A 19924-nucleotide genomic window follows, 5' to 3' on the forward strand; every position below is an offset into this window, starting at 1 on the left:
CCCCCCCAGCCAATTGTACTGTTTGTTTCTTTGCCACCAAGTCTCTGTGAGGACATGCAAACTACAGTAAATCTCTCAGCTGCTTTTCCCTCAAGAAATCCAATGCAGAACATTGAAGTTAGTATTCTTTTGGCTTAGCTGTTGGCTAATACCCTTTAGCTTTGCTCATCTTCTCTCGGTGAAATGCAGGATGCCTTTTCTTAATAGATACTGTAGATTTCTCCTAGATTCCAGCTAAATAAATCTTGTAGGTTTTTTTGTCATTCCCCCTTTTCAGCCTCTTTAATATAGAATACCAGTTTCCATTTGCAGGCTGGGTCATGAACAATGAATCTAGCATCTACCACTTCATAGGTTTGATCCTGCCCACTAACATTGTAACATGCCCACAAAGATAGATAACTTGATTGTAAAATTTTGAGATTTAAGGAGCCACAACACAATTTGAGATGTCAGCAGCGTATTAGCTATTGGATGAAGCTATGTACTCAACTGAGCAGAGTAAATATGCACAGAGCAATGATTAGTATGTAAATGCAGTGGAAAAATAAGTTGCAACAATTAAATTGCCAGAATGAACTGTTTCTCAATGATGTATCTGAATAATTATCCTGAAACAAGCAAGAAAATTAGGCACAACAGATTTTCAAGCCAACTCTGGTGGTATGTGAAGTTTATGAAGAGGAGCAACCGTGTTTGAAGGCCAAGATGTTTTTTTTTACATACATTAATATCTATCCATGGAGTTGATTATTTCATTAAAAGTCAGTAATACTTTTGCCTGCTTTTATGCTTGTTTTGGGGACAGGGTTAGAAGGAAGAGTCTTTGACCTGACAGCTTTGCAGTCGTCTGATGTACCACTGTAAACTGTTGGGTTGCAAGACAATGAGAGAGGGGAAGAGATAGTATTTGTACACAAGTCAATCCTCCATCTGTTTGGCAAAATTTCTAATCTCAGAAACTAAACATGGTGTTGTGTTCCCATGCTTGTTCAATAATCTGTCATCATTATAACTGGGTGACACCTTGATATTTTCTTATTTAGGTATTCAAAGGCAGTGATGGATAAAGTGTTGGAGATGGGAGAAGGCATCAAAGTTACAGATGCAGCAGTCTGCACCAGAAGGGATGATCTGATTGCCAATAAGCTGAAGAAAAGAGAGCTTTCAAACAGCAATGCTAATGGTTAGCAAATTAGCTTAACAGTTTCCTTCACAATATCATTTGCTTTATTTTTAAAAAATGAATTGCATTTTATTCAGTGATTGTTAAAATTGTATTTTAGAGATTAGTGTTGCATTTTTGTCATTTAATTTTGACAAATACTCTTTTTAAAAAAGTTGCCTGCTACAGGGAAAGAGTGTAGAAATTGGGAACAGGATAGCTTTTTCAAAACACTTGCATGTGGCCTCAATTATCCATTTCTCTACAAGAGTCCATTAATTCACTTCAACGTGAAGCATTAACGGTGGCTCAGAGATACCGCTTTTGCTTCCGAGTCAGACTGAACAGATTGAAATCCAGTCCAGAAATTTAACCATGTAATGTAAGCTGATGCTGATACTGTAGGAATGTTGCATTGTCAGAGGTCTAGCTATTCCATTGACTCACTTCAGGTGGACCTAAAATATCCCTAGATACTAGTAGGAGCTGCTCAGTGGAGTTCTTGCAGGATTCTGGCTCGCACTTAGCAGTCAACTAATTGCTCTTCAGTAATTTTCCATTTTATCACTGATAATGGCATCTTGTTGCAAATTGGCTACCATGTCACCCTGACAGTGAGTGACCTCTGAAAAGGACTGTAGAAATAGGACCTCAACCATTCTTCCTTGGTTCTGTCTGAATTGATGTTGTTGTCTAGTTTTATTATTTCGTCTATTAAGGCAAGCTATTCACATGATCTGCTATTCAATGCATAGAAAGGAACAACTTTATAAATGTTTTTATTCAATGTCCTCGCCAATTTGTTTTCTCAATGGAACATTTTAAGTGTTATTTCAAGACTTCAAAAACAAGATAAGAGCTATCCAGTTGTACCTATGTGTGCTGTATTGTTTTAACTGAACCTTGGAAGAAAGTAGTGATGCTGAATTTCTGTTTTTGACCATTTTTATATATGGATGTCAATGGTTAAACAAGGAATTAGACGTGACTTAATTTAGGTGTGTTGTGCTTCAGCTCCCAAATAATGTTTCACTTGTTTTTACAACAAGGTGATTGCTGTGCTTGTTATGGACCAGGCCAGACCCCACCCCCCTCAAAATATTTCATGAAGGTAGCTGAGATCCTAGTCTTTTCTTATTTGAAAGGCAGATGTGAAGTGAGGGCTCCAGGTGTGATGCAACTGGTCAAACCACTCGGCTTTAAGCAAAGCAGATTTTATTTAAACACTACAGTTGACACACTAACAAAAGAAAGTGCAACTTAGAATGACTTAACTGTTTTAAAACCTAGTATACATCTGCCACCGACAAACGGAACCCATCACCAGACATATATTTTCCTCCCCACCCCTATCCACTTTCTGTAAAGACCATTCCCTCTGCGACTCCCTCGTCAGGTACATGCGCCACTCCCGCCCTACCCCCCCCCCCCAACACACACACACACACACACACACACACACACACACACCAACCCGCACTCCCCTCCTGACACCTTCCCCTTCCATCCCAGAAATTGCAAAACCTGTGCTCACACCTTCCCCCTCACCTCCGTCCAAGGCTCCAAAGGAGTCTTCCACATTCATCAGAGTTTTACCTGCACTTCCACACGTGTCATTTACTGTATCCATTGCTCCTGATGACCCCTCCCTTATGTTGGGGAGACAGGACGTCTACTCACAGAGTTCTTTAGAGAACATCTCCGGGACACCTGCACCAACCAATCCCACCGCTGAACATTTCAACTCCCCCCTCCCACTTCGCCAAGGACATGCAGGTCCCGGGCCTCCTCCATCACCACTCCTGTACCACCCGACACCTGGAGGAAGAACGCCTCATCTTCTGCCTCAGGACCCTCCAATCCTATGGCATCAATGTGGATTCACCAGTTTCCTAATTTCCCCTTCCCCCACCTTATCCCAGTTCCAACCTTCCAACTCGATATCGCCCTCATAACCTCTCCTACCTGTCCATCTTCCTTCCCACCTATCCACTCCACCCTCCTCTTGGACCTATCACCATCACCACCCCCCCCCCCACCTCCATCTACCTATCGCACTATCAGCCACCTCCCTCCACCCCCACCCCTTCAGCTTACAGCCTCATTCCTCATGAAGGACTTTTGCCTGAAACATCGATTCTTCTGCTCCTCAGATGATGCCTGACCTGCTGTGCTTTTCCAGCACCATACTCTAGACTCTAATCTCCAGCATCTGTAGTCCTCACTTTCTCCTGTTCTAAAACCCAATACATAACTTAACTAATTAACTGTTCCAATACAGTAATATCCCATAAGTACCCATTGGCAGAAAGGTAACTTCAAACATAAATTCTTATAGTTGGGCTGAAACAGTTTCCAGAGAGAGATTTCAGAGAAAGTCCGAGGAATCATGTAATGAAGCTTGCAACACTCCTGTACTCTCACATCTTGTGACTGCGACAGCTTAAAATAAACAAGAAAAAAATTGAATTGGAGAACTGGCCACTCCCCTTACATTGTTTAGCTGTTACCCCCAGACCCTTTGGCACCTCTGCCTTTATGACCTCTCTTCAAAAACAACACCAGTGGCAGCATGGTCACATGCTTGTATGAACATTTATTTCTCTGTATTAGAGATTTCCTTTTAGCTGCTTCCTTGTGATTGCCAGAATAATTTGTGAATCATTCTGTTTTATGGTGCTGGCACAGCTAATAGCCAAGTTGAGACTGTGAAGCAAAAGCACAATACAGAAATAAAATCAAAAAAAGCTGCAAGCTCCCTGTAGGTCAGGCAGCGTCTCAGAAAAGAAACACAGATAACATTAATGTTAAGGTCATTTACCCAAGAGGTTAACTTTTTTTTCTCTGAAGAGGGTGCCTCACCTGCTCAGAAGTTTTCTTAAATGGTGTGAGTCAATTTTAGTTCTGAAGCTTACAACACCAGTGGGCAGACGCTTTTAAGTGTCTGGGCTGGAATCATGTAGCTTCCTTGTTTAGTGTTAAGCTTGACTGTCTCTTAATTACTGATGACAGTAAACTTCCTCTTAAATCTCATTTTAATAAAAATAGCAAAGCACACAAGGCCCATATGAAGAATGGCACTTCCAAAGCTATTAAATGGACATGTTTATTTTATACAAACGTGAATTATCTTTAAATTGTAACTGAATAAAGTTAAGTAGAATGAAAGGATTGCAGTGGACAATATACTGACCCTGTAAAGATTCCAGTGATGTTGAACCATCAGGAAATGTAATTCTACAGTTTTTTAATGCCAATTTCTGTCAGCTGAACAGACAAGCAAATGATTTTCTATCCTGAATAGCAGCAACTCCTGAGTCATATGCAATGACATGCCTGGTATTCTTTGTTTTTGTTCATTTTTTCGTAAGGGAAAAGAGATTTTATTGTTAGGCATTTTAAGAGTTTCCCCAGTAAATCTTAGTTTCATTTATTTCAGCAATGCAATGCATATACTACACTACATGACCAAAAAGGGGTCTTTATCATGTGTCTCACAATGAGACCATGTATGAATATTATTATCAAGAATGGGCGGCACGGTGGCACAGTGGTTAGCACTGCTGCCTCACAGCGCCTGAAGACCCGGGTTCAATTCCCGACTCAGGCGACTGACTGTGTGGAGTTTGCACGTTCTCCCGTGTCTGCGTGGGTTTCCTCCGGGTGCTCCGGTTTCCTCCCACAGTCCAAAGATGTGCGGGTCAGGTGAATTGGCCATGCTAAATTGCCCGTAGTGTTAGGTAAGGGGTAATGTAGGGGTATGGGTGGGTTTCGCTTCGGCGGGTCGGTGTGGACTTGTTGGGCCGAAGGGCCTGTTTCCACACTGTAAGTCTAATCTAATCTAATGTTATTTATAATTTTGCTAACAGTTCAGATACACATACAAATTGGAAGCAGAAATGGCCTCTTGGCCCTTGAACCTGCTCTACCATTCAATAAGATGATAGCTGACCTGATTATTCCACACTCTAGTGATAATCTTTCACCACCTTGTCAAAAATGTATCTACTACTGCCTTAAGAATATTCACAAACTTTGCTTCTATAATCTTTTGAGGAAAAGAATTCCAAAATTCACGACCTATCAGGCAAAGCAATTTCCTCAGTACCACTTCCCTAATAATTAGTACATTCCTGAAGTACTCAGAATGTTACCTGTTCTGGTATGGACTGCAGGTAAACGTCATGACAATATCAATTTTTCAGAATGTATCGAGCATCAGTAGGTAAAATGTAAAATTTACATGCCTGCTTTTGAACAAAGGAAAGGTGAGTACTAGGAAGAGTAAATTAAAAGGAGCTGATCAATTTTCTACATTGCTGCTTTGAATTATAAACAATCAATTGAGTTTATTTTTGAAAAAAACCATGTAGAGTTGGGGAGCTTAAATTCCAAAATCCAGTGAGACTCCATAAATACATACAGTAAAAGTCTTAATGTCACTATAAACTAGTGACCTTAATTACATACTCTTTGAAGAATGTGATTCTTTTTTTAAAGAAAATCAACCATTGTATATCAATAATCCTTTTAAATATTATCTATTTCAACTGGTAGCTTTTAAAAGAAAAGAATGAAATAATGCTAACCCTAGTCCACAACTATGAAATCTTATGCCTTTTAAATGTGTTTGGACACTAAAAACTACTCTTCAATTTGAAGCATATTACACTACATAATTATGTTTATTTTAACAGAAAAGATAAAAGAACAACTTCCTACGCCAAAAATGGCAGATGAGAAAGATACTTGCATGGAAATCGATACAACACCTGAATGCACTGGAAACGACAGCCAAGACATCGACGACACCAGGATCCCAGGCCTGGATGGCTTTCCTGCTAGTGGACCATCAACTCCTGTATCTGAACCTCCAGTTGAAGTTCCAGTCTGTATGGCACCATCCACCAGTTTGAATCAAAAGGAGGTCCGACAAGTCTCAAAAGAGACTGGAGTGAAGAAAGTTAGTGCTCCTGCACAGGTTCCTGTGAACCAACAGAAGACACTGCTGCATCAGCCTGACACTCCAGCGCAAGCCAAGAATTTCTCATCTAATTCTGCAGAAGTTAAGCCCAATATTCAGCCAGACATTGTTGATCGCCCTGCCTCAATGGGCAATTCCCAAAAGGCTGTACAACCTCCTGTTTCGGAAAGCTGCAAGACCCCCATAACATTGGTCAGTTTAACCCCTGAAGCGATAAAAGAGAAGCAGACATTTTACAACAAACTCTACAAAGCTATTGCTTGGAAGTTGGTGTCAGCTGGTGGTTTCAGCAATGAGCTTAACCATTTGAACATTTTAACTAACTGCATACAGTCAGTAAAGGGGACTCTTGAAAGTGTGTGTGTTCCCCTGAAAGATATTTCTGAATTGCATTTACCACAAAGTTCTGCACGTGAAGGGATTGTTTGTGAACTAAGGTGCAAGGCTGTCTATTTGGCAACAGGATATGGCAAATGTAAAGTGAGTGCCAAAGACATGGCGGCAAAAGAGGCAATGAAATTGTTCTTGAAACATAGGGTTACGGTGAAGATATGTAAAAGAAAATTCAAAGGAAGTGAAATTGAGGATTTAGTACTTTTGTGTGAAGAGTCATATCGGTTAAACCTAGCTCCTGCATTAGTCAATCCCTCAGAACCTAGTACAAGGTAAAAAAAAAAGAAGCATTTTGTAAATATTTCTAATGAAGTAATTGGAAAAGAGCTTTGTGTGTGTGTATATATTTAGAAAAACACAACAGAATTGTTGTATTACTTGATTGTAAAAGGCACATATTGCAGTTGTAGTTAGTTGTTCGTTTTGTTTGAGAGAAAAAATGAAAACTGCAGTGCCTTAGAGTTTCTAAAATTGAAAGAAATATTATGGTCAAAAGTTTTTTTTTCTGGGCTATTGGTGCAAATCTAATATGAATAAGTACTATTGATCTCGAAGTCTCCAAGTTAACACAATTAATGTTCTTGTGACTACTTGAATTATTTTAAAGGAAAAAGAATGTGTCTTGCTTTTTTTTGGTAGTGTGTAACAGAGCCTCTTTGATACTCCATCAGTGTCCAGGTACTGATAGAAGTGACCTCTTAGCAATATGACTTAATTTCAAAAGAACACTGTCTAGCTACCCCTTAAGGATAACCTCCACAATATGTATTTATAAATTATCAGATAAAAGCAAAATTCTGCAGATGATAGAGATCTTAATAGCAAAGTACTGGTGAAATTCAGATCTGGCAGCATCTGTGGAAAGTGAGCTGATGTTTCAAGTCCAGTGACTCTTCAACCATTAGAAAATGGTTGAATTAATTTGTTAGCTATCAATTGATTCAAAAGTACTAGAAGTGTAGGTTTATGGATTTGGTCCCTAAAATCTAGGTAAAAGCACTGAAACTGAATAAAAAATAGGATGGTCATTTAACCAGGAAGAGAAAAGATTCAGTCATCTGACTAGTCTTTTGGCAGCCTAGCAAGTTAGCACACCTTTGGTCAGAGAACCATGAATACTTCAGACTAAATAAAAGTCAGAAAGCACACTACTTATTTCAGGGTGAAGATTATGAACACACCATAGTGCTGCTTTCATTGAACTTAAATTTAACTGCTAGACTGATGTTTCAAATTAGGTGGACCACATCAAGTGAATTTTGTGTGCAAATCAGCCAACTCTATTTTGACTGAAGAAGTGTCATTCCTAACCCTAAACTGATGTGGCGGCCCCAGTGAAAGCAATGATCCAGCTGACATCAATTCTGAACTTGATTTAAAATTACATATTCTGTTCTAAAGTTTGCTTTAAATGAATTTTATATAACCTAATGCAAGATACATCATTGCCTGTTCTTGGCTTCTCACTTTTCACTCGAGACAGAAATGTTCACCCCTTTAATATTTTATTTTCTATTGCTTGTAAACTGTCATTTTCCCATTAAAGAAACATAATAGCACCATCAAGTGTCCAAATGATTATGTAGAATTAGTTTAAGATTTTTTTTAACTTGTGTGAAATTTTAATTTTTTTTCAATGTCTTACCCACACATTTAGTCAAGGTAAACATTTGATACCAATGCAATTTTAAATAAAACCAATTCGGAACTTACAAATTGAAACACTTAGATATTGAATTAATACGACTACTGTGTTAGATTGCAAATGCTTTCTTATTAACAGAATCACCAGAGCAAACTATAGACTTTACAAATAATTCCAGTCAGTGAATGTTGTTGCATCATAAGGAATAACTGCTAAACCTTGTATCAACAGCTGAGTTTAAATGATGGGAACTGAAAGGCAGATGTGTACAAGTCACGGAATGGATGTAGCATTGAAATTGAGCCCAAAATAGTTAGTGTCTTAATTTCTTGAAATAATTATCTGAATGAGACCTTTTCAATACCTGACAAAAACCTGTGTAATGTGAAGTATAATTGTAAGATTCTCAATGGGCTCTATGATCAAAATATATTTTAATTCTGTTTTAATTGATACTGTACATGACTTGATGAGCAGGCTATTAACAAGCTAGGCAGCGGAGGGAAGAGACCAAAGATTTTCACTCTTGCATTATTTTGTGCTTTCGTTTGAATGCAAGGTTTTAGCCTTAACCCCTCTAGGTCATAGCCTACATTCATCAGATGATTTTGGTTAATTGGAATGGATTAGGGAAGTTTTTGTGTGTTGTCTGTCTCTTTTCACTGTTGAAAACAGAAGTGAAGTGATAGATTTTTTAATCATTTGTGACGAATTGTGTAGGAAGAGTATTTTTAATGACATACCATCAGGGTGATCAACTGGCATTTAGAAGCTCAGTTGATTTGAAGGTTGTTTTTCAATTCAGAGTAACACCATCAATGTGAGTTCAGTTCCCTTTCTGGCTGAGGTTACCATCAAGGACTCTTCCCCTTCCCAATCTTTCCCCTCGCCTCGTGACCTTCCAGTTAAAACTCTCTCTAACAAGAGAACAGCCCAGTGCTCTGGAAGGATGATGGTAACTTTATCTCTGAAAGCCTTTCTAAAATGTGATGTCAACAATGAAGAAACTACTGCTCCTGAAACTTAAACTTTTATATAAGTCACTATTTAATATATCCATTCTGGTTTTCAACCTTTTGAATCCTGTGTAGTGAAAGATAACATAAAGGTAAGGATTCCATAATGTGCAAATGTTAAAGTAAACAAGTCCTTTATTAAAGATTAACTTAGAATCAAGGATTAGCAGATACATTCCTGATTTTGGGAGAAATTAAACACACAACTAAAATAATTCACAGAATTGTTACAGTGTAGAAGGAGGCTATTCAGCCCTGCGTGCCTGCGCTACCAGTCAGAATGAGCATGTCTCTTAGTGACGTTCCCCAGCTGTCTTGTCATAACTCTGTACATTCTTTCTATTCAAACAGCAATCTATTTCCCTTCTGAATGTGTTAACTGAACCTGCCTGTACTATACTGTCCAGCAGTTCATTCTAACTCTCACTTCATTCTTCTCTTTTCCAGTGAGAACAACACTAATTTCTCGAATAGTTTTGTAATTTCTCTGATACTTTCACATCCTTCCTAAAGTGTGGCATTAAGAATTGGACACACTTGAAATTTTCTTGGGAGAATGTTTTTGAATTCAGGTTATATGGAAGGTTTAAATGTAATGGAAAATGGGTTTGCATCATAGACATTGAGAGACATCACCCCCCCTACCACCCATTTTTACAATATTTACAACACAAAGGGCATTCTTCTCAATATGTTCATGTCTTTGTTTATGCTTTATTTATCCTTCCATCATCTTACTTTAATAATATGGAGACCAGAACTGTTCACAGTATTTCAGCAGTGTTATAATCATGGTCTTGTGCAGATTGAACACAAGTTGCCTGATTTTCAGTTCCACCCTTCTTGAAATGAATCCAATGTTTTGTGTATGTTTTTCTTTGTTAACCCTTGTTATTAATTTCTGATTGTCTCCTTATTTCACTCAACCCTCTGCACCCAATCCATCTGCTCCCATCTTCTGTCCTTTTAACACTTCCGTTCCAAGAATATGAGGCCTCATTCTTCACACAAAAATGTACCACCTCATAAAATGTTGAATTGCATTTGGCAGTGACTCACAAAAATCAAAGTTTATTAATGACTTCCTCTATATTGTCCTCATCTTCCTCTGTGTTAGACCTTCCCAAAATGGTGCACCAAACCCCTAATATTGTAATTGTATTTTTGATTCTCAAGTTTAGTTTAAATTGTGTGTCATGATTTAGAGTTGCCGTTATTGAACAAGGGTGTACAAAATTAAATATCACACAACACCAGGTTATAGACAAACAAGTTCATTTGGAAGCACTAGGTTTTGGAGCGCTGCTCTTTTATCAGGTGGTTGTGGAGAATAAGAATGTAAGACAGAATTTATAGCAAAAGTTTACAGTGCGATGTAACTGAAATTATATATTGAAAAAGACCTGAATTGTTTGTTAAGTCTCTCACCTTTTAGAATAGCCACGTTGGATTCAGTTCTTTCATATGTAAATCACAAAACTTTTTTTTAAAAGTTACATTCTCAAGTGAACTTTAACAATTGGTGTCAAGTCGACCCAGATAATGTATTGAAGGTGTGAGCTTCCTTGTGTGAGGTTGTCTGTGCCACAATGGTCAGACTGATGCTAATCTAAAAAACGGCTTTACAGAATCTTACATGGATTCATGTAGTTTTTGAGCAAAGTAAAATCAGTCTGACTATTGTGGTACAGACAGCCTCACACAGGGAAACTCACACCTTCAATACATTATCTGGGCCGACATGACACCAGTTGTTAAAGTTCACTTGAGAATGTAACTTTTTAAAAAAAGTTTTGTGATTTACATATGAAAGAACTGAATCCAACATGGCTATTCTAAAAGGTGAGAGACTTAACAAACAATTCAGGTCTTTTCTCAATATATAATTTCAGTTACATTGCACTGTAAACTTTTGCTATAAATTTTGTGTCTTATGATCTTATTCTCCTCTATGACTCTAATTAGAAAAAAATTTAAAACCACCCAATGAAGGAGCAGGGCTCAAAGCTAGGGCTTCCAAATAAACCTGTTGGACTATAACCTGGTGTTGTATGATTTTGAACATTGTTTGTGTGAATAGTGAACAGCAGTAGTCCAAGCAATGATCTCTGAGGAACGTAATTTTTGCCACTAGAGAGGGGTTCTATGCAGAAGAGTGGTGCTCCATTTAAAATTAATTGAAATTTTCATCATCGACTAGTTCAAAGTAATTCAAAGCTTAATTGTAAGCATTCATTTTGCAGTACTGAAGTAGTCTAGCTTTGCTTAAACAATTTTACTATCTGTACAAGAGCATGTCAATGAAAAATGCTTTTTTGAGCATGTGTACTTTAAAAAATGGAAAAAAAAAGTGACAGGCAGAAATCAAAACTGAATCTTAAAAAATTATTCTGTTCTTGACTCTCTAGGGATCCCAGTTCTGCTTCCAGCTTTGCAATCCATCTAAATGTTTTAAATATAATTGCCAATGTTCTGTCATTTTTCTAATTAAAAGGTTTAGATGAAATGTATATTGATCTACAAACAGTTGGACATTTTGTGTTGTGAACAATTTAAGATAACTTGATGTTATTGAAGTTAAGTAGACTTTCATTGACCAGAAAATTATTTCAGAAAACTCAGCATTTCAGGGAGTATCTGTGGAGCAAGGAACAGAGTTAATATGGCATTTCATGAGAATTGGCTACAAGACGTTTATTTTGAATTTTCAAATTATTATTGCTTTTGTGTGTGATATTCCAAGTGACTACATTAATTAGGTTAAAACTCTTTTGTACTGAATCCCTGTTACTGCTTATTTTATATACACAGCAGTTAGTTAATAGCACACAAATATAGTTAAATAAATTGAAAATTGAGTTGATGCTAAGCTTTTATATTTTCACACTTGAATAAAATGTTACAATCTCCATACAGACCAATAATGATTAAACAAAATTCCATGTTTTAAACAACTTTTACAGTGACCAATTTCAAACTAAAAACACTACTAATTATATATTTCATAGGTCCCTGTAAGTACATCAAAAATCTGAACAGAACTGCTCCCATCGTACTTTTACTTTTAGCCAAGAATCCCTTTTAACATGAAAGGTTTGGAGTGGTTACTTAATTTTCCTGGAAGCAATCATAATCAAATGAGTTGTGAGAATGCTTAGGAATTCAGTGATCCTCTTTCGTGTCCCAGGTTTGGATCTTAAGACTTTGAGAATTCTCATTTTCTGCAAGGATTCCACTGTTGATCTCTTCTGTCTTCAATAGGTTAACATGAGAGTGCTTTATTTCTCATCAGTTTAGATTTTTCATTCTGAGCAAGGTCTCAGTTGTAATTCCTGTGCAGTAACTCCAAATCAGAAATAACCCTGGTTCTTGATGACCACCTTGTTCCTCCTTGTATGGGGTAGACACAGAGTGACTGTCTCTCAGATTGTGAAGACAGAAATGTATTAAAACAGGAATCTTCCCCTCTCAGCCATCCCCATGGTCATGTGATAGCTGGTCGGTTTCAGAACCAGTTGAACTTTATTTCTCAGACAAAAGAAAATTTAAAATGTAAAACCCTCTATGTTTACAAGTTGCTATAAAGCCATCCTTTATTTTGGTGTAACTACATGAATAATTTAAACCTCTCCTGAGCCTGCAGTTCCCTGAAGAGAGAAGTAATATTGTTCAATTTTTAACACTCACATTTCACCATCTTGATGCTCTTTGAGCCATGGTTACCCCAGGCTTGTTTAGACTAATATTCTTCCATCTATCTACATTTAAAATCTGACTTCAGAACCCCCCAGAATAATATAAACTTGAAGTTACAATCGTAGAAAATAATAATTTTAAGATTATGCACTTGTAACAATGAGCCATGAAGTGATCAAGAGCTAACACAGCTAAAGAGAATGCATGGTATGTTGCTGGGGCTATCTGTGTCATTGTGAAAGTGACTTAACAGCATTCTGTCTGTGTAAAATAATGGGTTTGTAAAATGATTGATATAAATGCATAAATGTAAATCCTTCAGGGGGGTATGAAAGTAACTAAAGGGAGGTTAATGAGACATTTCCTAAAATGTGAATGTCAAATTACATTAGAATCATAGAGTCAGACAGCATGGAAACCGACGTTCAATTCAGGCATCAAAAAACAAAAACCCCTCATGTCTTTTTAAAATCTTTTTCCTCTGACCTTAAAAATCTGTTCTCTAGTTTTGAACTCGCCTAGGCCTAGGGAAAAAACCCTTGCCATTTATCTTAATTATATTTATCATGATTCTGTAAAGCTCAGGAATGTCACCCTCAATCTCCTACGCTCCAGTGAAAAAAGTCCCAGCTTTTCCAGTCCTTTTATACTTCAAACCCTCCATTCCTGGTAAATCCTTTCTGAGCCCTGACCAGTTTAATAAAATCTTTCCTATAACAGGGCAACCAGAACTGTGCACACTATTCTAGGTACAACCATGCAGTCTGTTTAAATATAAAATACTTGTGTTTCAGGGTTCCAATTTTCAGTATAGAACTTAAATGTTATGACAGTTATTTCCTATAATCCTTAATGCACTGATAAGGTTAGAAGTTAATTCTTAAACATATTTCTTGCATTATTCTATGGACTGAACAGATAATGCAATATTAGAAGAATTAATTTAATTTTAGTAACAAAATTCAAGGTGTAGATTTGGGATGTTTTAAAATGCTGTGACCAATTGGTTGCTTATTGAATTTAAAGATGTATAATAACTTGTAGGGTTGTTTTTATTGTATTCCAGTGAATATTGTAAGAAAGTTTATGCCAAAATGGGAAACGCCAAACAAGAGAGTCCCAATTTCAGTTCAGTAGCTTTTACGTCTATTACATTTGAATTTAATGGCCAGCATGTACCAATCTGACATACTGCATGTTTGAATTTAAAAGCTGTCTCATCTGTGCATTCTGACCACCAGTGGTCCTTACCAGGTTCTGCTCCTGCTATAAAGATACTAAGGCTGATTTAAATGTAAATTGGCAGAGCTCTCTCTAAATCGAAAACCTTCAGGTTACTACACTGTTTATTACAGGACTAGCACTGTGTACCATTTTGTGAAAACGTAGTAGTCAGAATTTGTACAGAATTGCTGTCTACTGCTGGCAACACATTTGTTAAAGCAATCTACTGGTGCACCTTTACCGACTACAGTATGGTACAGCGAATTCTTGTTAATGCTTCTAATCTTTTATTAATTTGTTAGTGGTTTTCTATGCTAGATTTGATGTAGGCTTTATACATCAATGTGAGTTTGTTTCAGAAAATGGTGTGTAAAACAAATCCTTGTAACTGTTAACATTTTTGATTTGTAATTTTTAATATTAAAAATTTCACATCTACTGTTTTCTGCCCTCTTGTAAACTGTATTTAATAGCTGCTTTAATTCTTTCAACAATGTATTTTTCCTTAAGTGTAGGAAGATTTATAAGAATGTTTCTGATTGAGGAGGAGAAATAGTAGACAGTGAGAAAAGGGGATCATTAAGAAACTTAGAAGCACATTGAAAGGGGTATTTGAAAGCTAGGAATGAGGTGGCAAAATAAGCAACTAGGAATTTCAGAAGCCAAGGTGTGGTGTTCATGGTGATGATACTGATGGAGGCCTCCTTCTCCAACCTTTCAATTTCTGCAGTGCTTAAGGAAGCCACTGGAGACATGCTGTCAAGCAGCAACATTGAGTTTTTGTTCAATGAGGTTCTTCAGTCAGTCCAGACTGCATGGCTCTGCAAAGTCACTCGGGAAGCTCTCTTTACTTTTCAACAGGGATAATACTGCTCCAGTTAGCAAGAAGGACGATTTTTAGATTATGGCAAACAAATTCTTAAGTGCGGTAAAAGGTTTTGATCTCTAAATCAAAATGGCCTGAATTGAGGTCACCATTTAGCCAGTACTAGTCAGACTATGAAGTACTAGTAGTAAGAGTTGACATCACTAATCTCCAGCCTGCAGAAAGGCTCTTGTATAATTGTGATCTGTTCTCAATCAAGATATCTAAGCATGAACCCACAAAGCAAATTCTGAATCCAGCAGGCTCCATGATTATACCAGCAAATAGCATGGCATTAAATTGAAGACAAAAATCAAAAGGACTTTGCCCTTGTTGTATGATACAAAATTCTAAATTAGCTACAAGCACTACAGCAAAGCTCAGGAATGTTTTTAAAATACCTGAATTCCCTCAAGAATTTGATGGCAAGACAAGATCATAAATAACAGGGCTATCCATCATGCTGGGCTCAACAACTTGGAAACTGCACAGCAGAAAACGTAGCTCAGATAGACAGGTCATGTCTTCTGTATGGAATGCCCAAGCAGATGTCCTGTGGAGAATTGCCTTGGTGAACTGACAGCAAAGTGTTTGGTATAAATGATACATAGATACTTGGAAAGTAACTGTAGCCAATCAGTCCATGTGGAGGCAAACATTGAAGTTTAACTCAGCATGTTTTTGAGAGGTATCCACCCCAAACTCTCAACACCCCATGTATGCAGAGGTGGCACAAGAGCTGCAGTAGTTTCCATGAGCATTAACAGCACAAGTATGGATTGCCAGTTCTGTGAACACCCGAGTCAATCCTAAATTAGACTATGATTTGGAGGATGCCCAGAGACATGGTACATTGGGGAAACGGAGCAAAGGCTACGACAATGGATGAATGGGCACCGCACAACAATCAACAGACAGGAGGGTCCCCTCCCAGTTGGGGAACACTTCAGTGGTCCAGGACATTCGGCCTCGGACCTCCGGGTGACCATCCTGTAAGGTGGACTTCGGGACAGGCAGCAGAGAAAAGTGGCCGAGCAGAGGCTGATAGCTACGTTCGGTATAATTAGGGAGGGCCTCAACCGGGACCTTGGGTTCATGTCACATTACAGGTGGTCACCATTGCACTACACACGCACTGTCACATACACACAGACACGGGTACACACAGACGCGTACAGACACCACACACACACGCGTACAGACACCACACACACCCTTATAGACACACACTCACACATGCACCCCCTCACAGACTTAAGACACTCTGCACTCTCTCTCTCTCTCTCTCTCTCTCTCTCTCTATATATATATATATATATATATATACACACACACACATTCTCACACTCAACCCCCACCCCAGACACACACACAGACAAAGACCCCCATGCACATATATATTTTGTAGGGTGAATTTGTACTTGATTTGTTACATTGTACTTTGCTCAAAAACTGCATGCATTCATGTAGAACTCTGAGCTCAAAAACTGCATGAATTTATGTAAAACTCTATTATCTCAGTTTTTAGATTAGAATCAATCTAAACATCATGACATAGACAGAGAACACAGGGGGCTAACACCTTCAACATATTGTCTAGCTATCACCATTGTTAACAGCTAACCCAAGAATGCAACTTTTAAAAAAAGGTTTTGTGATTTACACATGAAAGAAGTGAAACTATCACTGTATTCTAACAGATGAAAGGCTTTACAGACTATCAATTTTTCAATGTATAATTTCAGTTACTTCATGCTGTAAATTTTTGCTATAAATTCTGTGTTACGATCGAGCTCTCCACAATCACCTGATGAAGGAGCATCGCTCCGAAAGCTAGTGTACTTCCAATTAAACCTGTTGGACTATAACCTGGTGTTGTGTGATTTTTAACTTAAATTAGACTAATTAGTCATGACAGAATCCAGACAAGATGATGAAATCATTTATGGCTTAGACATAACAAGGAACCTACCTCAACAGATGGAGGGAATAATCATGAGTAACTTGCTGTCAGGGGACCAAATAATTGCGCAGAATGTAAAAGAGGAAATCACTAAATTAGAGTGGAGGGAATTCAGAGCATGAGGCTTGCTGGAGTTATGTAGAGCTTGGAGAGGAATGTAAAAATTTGTATTCAAAACAACGATGAACAGAGAATTATTCAAATGAAATGGTAACCCAATATTAATTGAATAGTATATGAGTATTATGTTTTGATGTATAAATTACAGGAAGGTGTTCTCATTTGACTGGATATCTGTATTTGATTAATTTTAGTGAAGAATAAAAAGTGAGCAAAGCTCAGGTTCTTTATGAACATTTCAACTGAATAATTAATGTCTTAACTGCTCATTCTGATGAGATACAGCAGTTAATTTGTTTTTAGGGCAGTTCATGAGATTTTTTCAGGGTACTTCTTGGATTTAGGGGACTAACCATAGAAAACATGAGCAGAAGTAGGTCATGGGACCCTTTGAGCCTGCTCCCCCATTCAATATACTCAGGGCTGATCATCTAACGCAGTACCCCAGTCCCTTCTCCCCATTGCCTTTGATCCTTTTAGTTCAAAGAGCTGTATCTAACTCCTTGAAGACATTTGGTGTTTTGGCTCAATCACTTCCTGCGGCAGAGAATTTCACAGGCTCCCCAATATCAGAATGAAAAAATCTCTCATCTGAGTTCTAAATGGCCTATTCCATATCCTTGAACTGTGACCACTGGTCTTGGACTCTCCACTCATTGGGAACATCTAGTCCTGTTACAAATTGTATAGGTTCCTATGAGACATCTGTCATTCTTCTGAACGCTAGTGTATAAAGTCCAAAACCAATCTAATCTCTTCATATGCATTTCATCCACACCCCGCATCGCAATTTCCCTTCTCATGTGGTTGAAGATGCCCTCCAATGCATCTCATCCACATCCCACACCTCTGTCTTCAAACCCCACCCCTCCAAACGTAAAAAGGACAGAACCCCCTGGTCCTCGCTTTCCACCCTACCAATTTTTGCATTAACCATATCATCCACTAATATTTCCGCCACCTCCAAATGGACCCCACCACCAGGGATATATTTCTCTTCCCACCCTTTCCGCTTTCCGCAAAGACCATTCCCTCCATGACTACCTGGTCAGGTTCACGCCCTCCAACAAACCACCCTCCTGTCCTGGCACCCTCTCCTACCACCACAGGAATTGCAAAGCCTGCGTCCACACCACCTCCCTCACTACCATCCAAGGCCCCAAAGGAGCCTTCCACATCTATCAAAGTTTCACTTGCACATCCACCAATGTCATTTATTGTATCCGTTGCTCCCGATGTGGAATCCTCTACACTGCTTCAGGGAACATCTCTGGGACATCCGCACCAATCAACCCCACCGACCCGTGGCCCAACATTTCAACTCCACTCTGCCAAGGACATGCAGGTCCTGGGCGTCCTCCACCACTGCTCCCTTACCACCCGATGCCTGGAGGAAGAACGCCTCATCTTCCGCCTCGGTACACTTCAATCCCAGTACTTCACCAGCTTCCTCATTTCCCCTCCTCCCACCTTACCTCATTTCCAATCTTCCAGTTCAGCACTGTCCTTATGACCTGTCCCACCTGCCAATCTCCCTTTCCACCTATCCGCTCCACCCTCCTCTCTGACCTATCACCTCCATCCCCACCCCCATTCACCTGTTATACTCTTTGCTAACTTCTCCCCACCCCCCCCCCCCCCCCCCCCCCCCCCCCATTTATTGCTCCACTCTGGAGGCTCCCTGCCTCTATTCCTGTTGAAGGGCTTTTGCCCGAAACATCGATTTTCCTGCTCCTCGGATGCTGCCTGACCTGCTGTGCTTTACCAGCACCACTCTGATCTAAACTCTGGTTTCCAGCATCTGCAGTCCTCACTTTTGCCTAATCTCTTCATATGTCTGACCTGCCATCCCAGTCTGGTAAACCTTGGTTGCACTCCCTTCATTGCCAGAATGTCCTTCCTCAGACGTGGAGACCAAAACTGCGCAGAGTACTCTCGGTGTGACCTCACCAAGGCCCTGTTTAATTGCAGAGGACATCTTGCTCCTGTACTGGAATCCTCTCACTATGAAAGCTAACATATTATTTGCCACCTTCCTCCTTTCAGCAACTGGTCAACGTGGACACTCAGGTCTCATCATCTATTTAAACTCAGATAATAATCTGCCTTCCTGTTTTTGTTCCCAAATCATAGGGTCATATGGATATACAGCACGGAAACAGACCCTTTGGTTCAACTTGTTCATGCTAACCAAATATTCTAGTCCCATTTACCATAATTTGGCCCTAATCCCTCTAAACCTTTTTTATTCATATACCCATCATGATGGCCTTTTAAATGTTGTCATTGTACCAGCATCCACCACTTCCTCTGGCAGCTCATTCCATGCAGGCACCACGCATGACAGGAAAAGTTGCCCTTATGGCCCTTTTAAATCTTTCCTCTCTCACGTTTATCCTATGCCCTCTAGTTTTGGACTCCCCCATCCCAGGGGGAAAAAACCTTGTCTATTTATCCTATCCATGCTCATAATTTTATAAACCTCTCCAAGGTCACCCCTTAGCCTCCAGTGCTCCAGGGAAGGTAGCCCCAGCCTGTTCAGCCTTTCCCTATAAATCAAACCCTCCAACCCTGGCAACATCCTTGTAAATCTTTTCTGAACCCTTTAAAGTTTCAGAACATCATATCTTGAGCAGTGAGACCAGAACTGAACACAGTATTCCAGGAGTGGCCTAACTGATGTCCTGTATGTCCTGTAATATGACATCCCAACTTCAATGCACTGACAAATAAAGGAAAGCATACTAAACGCCTTCACTTTTTTATTCTCAGTAACTTTTCTTAGATGATGCAGTCACGTCGTAACACAAATACAGAAGGTAATGTTGAGGGTTGTTTTAACCAAGGTTTTCT

At 38.9% G+C, this 19924-nt stretch overlaps 1 protein-coding gene across 1 annotated transcript in view; it reads left to right on the forward strand.

Moving 5' to 3' along the window:
- cdkn2aip (CDKN2A interacting protein) overlaps positions 1–8104 on the forward strand; it is an 8532-nt gene extending 428 nt beyond the window's left edge. Inside the window, exons 2-3 of the mRNA XM_060843195.1 lie at positions 1047–1186; positions 5863–8104. Coding sequence (XP_060699178.1) covers positions 1047–1186; positions 5863–6818 — 1096 coding nt within the window. The 3' untranslated portion in view covers positions 6819–8104. The remainder of the gene's footprint in view (positions 1–1046; positions 1187–5862) is intronic.
- The last annotated feature ends 11820 nt before the right edge of the window (positions 8105–19924 follow it).

This window comes from Hemiscyllium ocellatum, chromosome 2, assembly GCF_020745735.1.
Source record: "Hemiscyllium ocellatum isolate sHemOce1 chromosome 2, sHemOce1.pat.X.cur, whole genome shotgun sequence".
Lineage (NCBI taxonomy): Eukaryota > Metazoa > Chordata > Chondrichthyes > Orectolobiformes > Hemiscylliidae > Hemiscyllium > Hemiscyllium ocellatum.